The sequence below is a fragment of the Lagenorhynchus albirostris genome, chromosome X (assembly GCF_949774975.1).
Source record: "Lagenorhynchus albirostris chromosome X, mLagAlb1.1, whole genome shotgun sequence".
Classification (NCBI taxonomy): Eukaryota; Metazoa; Chordata; class Mammalia; order Artiodactyla; family Delphinidae; genus Lagenorhynchus; species Lagenorhynchus albirostris.
In genome coordinates this window covers 82690488-82692806 of record NC_083116.1, presented here as the reverse complement: position 1 = coordinate 82692806, position 2319 = coordinate 82690488, and the positions used below count along the sequence as shown (strand labels likewise).

The following is a 2319-nucleotide window of genomic DNA, read 5'->3' as shown; positions in this document are numbered from 1 at the left end:
CAAATTTTAAGATTTTTTTTAGTTCTGTGAAAAATGCCATTGATAATTTGATAAGATTTGCATTGAATCTGTAGATTGCTTTTGGTAGTATTGTCATTTTGAAAATATTGATTCTTCCAATCCAAGAACATGGCATATCTTTCTGTTTGTGTCATCTTCAATTTCTTTCATCAGTATTTTATAGTTTTTGGAGAACAGGTCTTTTGCCTCCTTAGGTAGGTTTATTTCTAGGTATTTTATTCTTTTTGATCCAGTGGTAAACGGAAGGGTTTCTTTAATTTCTCTTTCTGATCTTTTGTTGTTAGTGTATAGAAATGCATAGTTTTCTGTATATTAATTTTGTATCCTGAAACTTTACCAAATTCATTGATGAGCTCTAGTATTTTTCTGGTAGCATCTTTAGGATTTTCTATGTATAGTATCATGTCATCTGCAAACAGTGAGAGCTTTACTTCTTTTCCAATTTGGATTGCCTTTATTTCTTTTTCTTCTCTGATTCCTGTGGCTAGGGTTTCCAAAACTATGTTGAATAAAACTGGCGAGAGTGGACATCCTTGTCTTTTTCCTGATCTTAGAGGAAATGCTTCCAGCTTTTCATTATTGAGTATAATGCTAGCTGTAGGTTTGTCATATATGGCCTTTATTCTGTTGAGTTATGTTCTCTGTATGCCCACTTTCTGGAGAGTTGTTATCATAAAAGGGTTGTTGAAATCTGTCAAAAGTTTTTCTCTGCATCTATTGAGATGATCATATGCTTTTTATTCTTCAATTTGTTGATGCAGTGTATCACACGGATTGAGTTGCAGATATTGAAAAATCCTTGTACCACTGGGATAAATCCCACTTGATCATGGTGTATGATGCTTTGATTGTAATGATAGATTCGGTTTGCTAGTATTCTGTTGAAGATCCTGCATCTATGGTCACCTGTTATATTGGCATGTAATTTTCTTTTTTTGTGATATCTTTTTCTGGTTTTGGTATCAGGGTGATTGTGGCCGCATAGAATAAGATTGGGAGTGTTCCTTCCTCTGCAATATGTTTGGAATAGTTTCAGAAGGATAGTTGTTAACTCATCTCTCAATGTTTGATAGAATTCACCTGTGAAGCCAACAGGTCCTGGACTTTTGTTTTTTGGAAGTTTTTATTTCTTAATTTTATTTATTTATTTATTGCACTCATAGGTCTTTATTTGTTTATTCATTTATTGTTCCCCTCCATTAGAAGGTAACCTCAGTGAAGGCAGGACCTTTTCTGTCTTGCTGACTGTATTTTCGAAGCCTATGACACTGCCTGTAGTAGGGGTGTATAGGCGTTTAATGAGTGAACAATAAGTGGGGTCTCTCCATCAGTCTGAGTAATTTAGATGATTATGTTGGTATCATTAGTCATGATTATGTATACACCCAAGATACATTTTTACTATTTACTTTGCAACTTCTGGTAACTCTTTCCATCAATCTAATTTATATTCCTCCCAATCATCTCCCTCCCTTGCACAAATTTACTGACTCTACAGTGTGTGCTTCAAAAAACAATATTGCTTTATTACTACCAGCAGGAGTGACCTGCATGGGGTGGTGGGTGCACTGGGCTCAGGGTATGTGTGGTCTATGAGGGGTAGATGATAATTGGGAGGCTGAAGAAAAGGGAATGGAGCTGGAGGCCAGGCCCAAAGGCTCCTCCAATTTACTTCTGGGAAGAGCTAGACTTAATAAAGGAGTCATGGCAAGCTAGAGCGAGGCCGCCAATAAGATTAAGAAATTCTTGGAAATCTAGCTGTACATCAGAGTCGAGGTCCAGCTTCTTCATCATGCGGTCAAGGACACCAGGGTCCTTCTTGTTCTTTGTGAAGACACCCAGCTCTGTATTCATGAAGATAAGTAACTCGGCCTTGGAGAATTTGCTGTTGTTACCGTCCCTTCCAGCAGGCTTTTGGAAAACAGCAATCAGAGACTCGATGCACCGTTCAGTCTCTGTAGGGCTGGATATTTTTGCCATGTTTGGAGAGGAGCAAAGCACAGGGCTGCAAGCGAGGAGCAGCGAGGTGAGCACTCTTGGAAGATTTTCAATCCCAGTTTCAATTTTAGTGCTTGTGATTGGTCTGTTTTTATTTTTTTCCTGGTTCAGTCTTGGGAGATTGTACATTTCTAAGAATTTGTCTGTTTATCTAGGTTGTCCATTTTATTGGCCTATATTTGCTTGTAGCAGTCTCTAACAATCCTTTGGATTTTTGTGGTGTCCCTTGTAAGTTCTCCTTTTTCATTTCTAATTTTATTGATTTGAGCCCTCTCCCTTTTTTTCTTGATGAGTCTGACT

General features: G+C 37.6%; 1 protein-coding gene across 1 annotated transcript; it reads right to left on the bottom strand.

Annotated features, from left to right (window-relative positions):
• Nucleotides 1-1550: 1550 nt before the first annotated feature.
• LOC132513790 (protein S100-A11-like) lies at nt 1551-2049 on the bottom strand. The gene has a single exon (XM_060138379.1). The coding sequence runs from the start codon at nt 1999-2001 to the stop codon at nt 1690-1692; it is 312 nt and encodes a 103-aa protein (XP_059994362.1). The 5' UTR covers nt 2002-2049; the 3' UTR covers nt 1551-1689.
• Between the last annotated feature and the right edge of the window lie 270 nt (nt 2050-2319).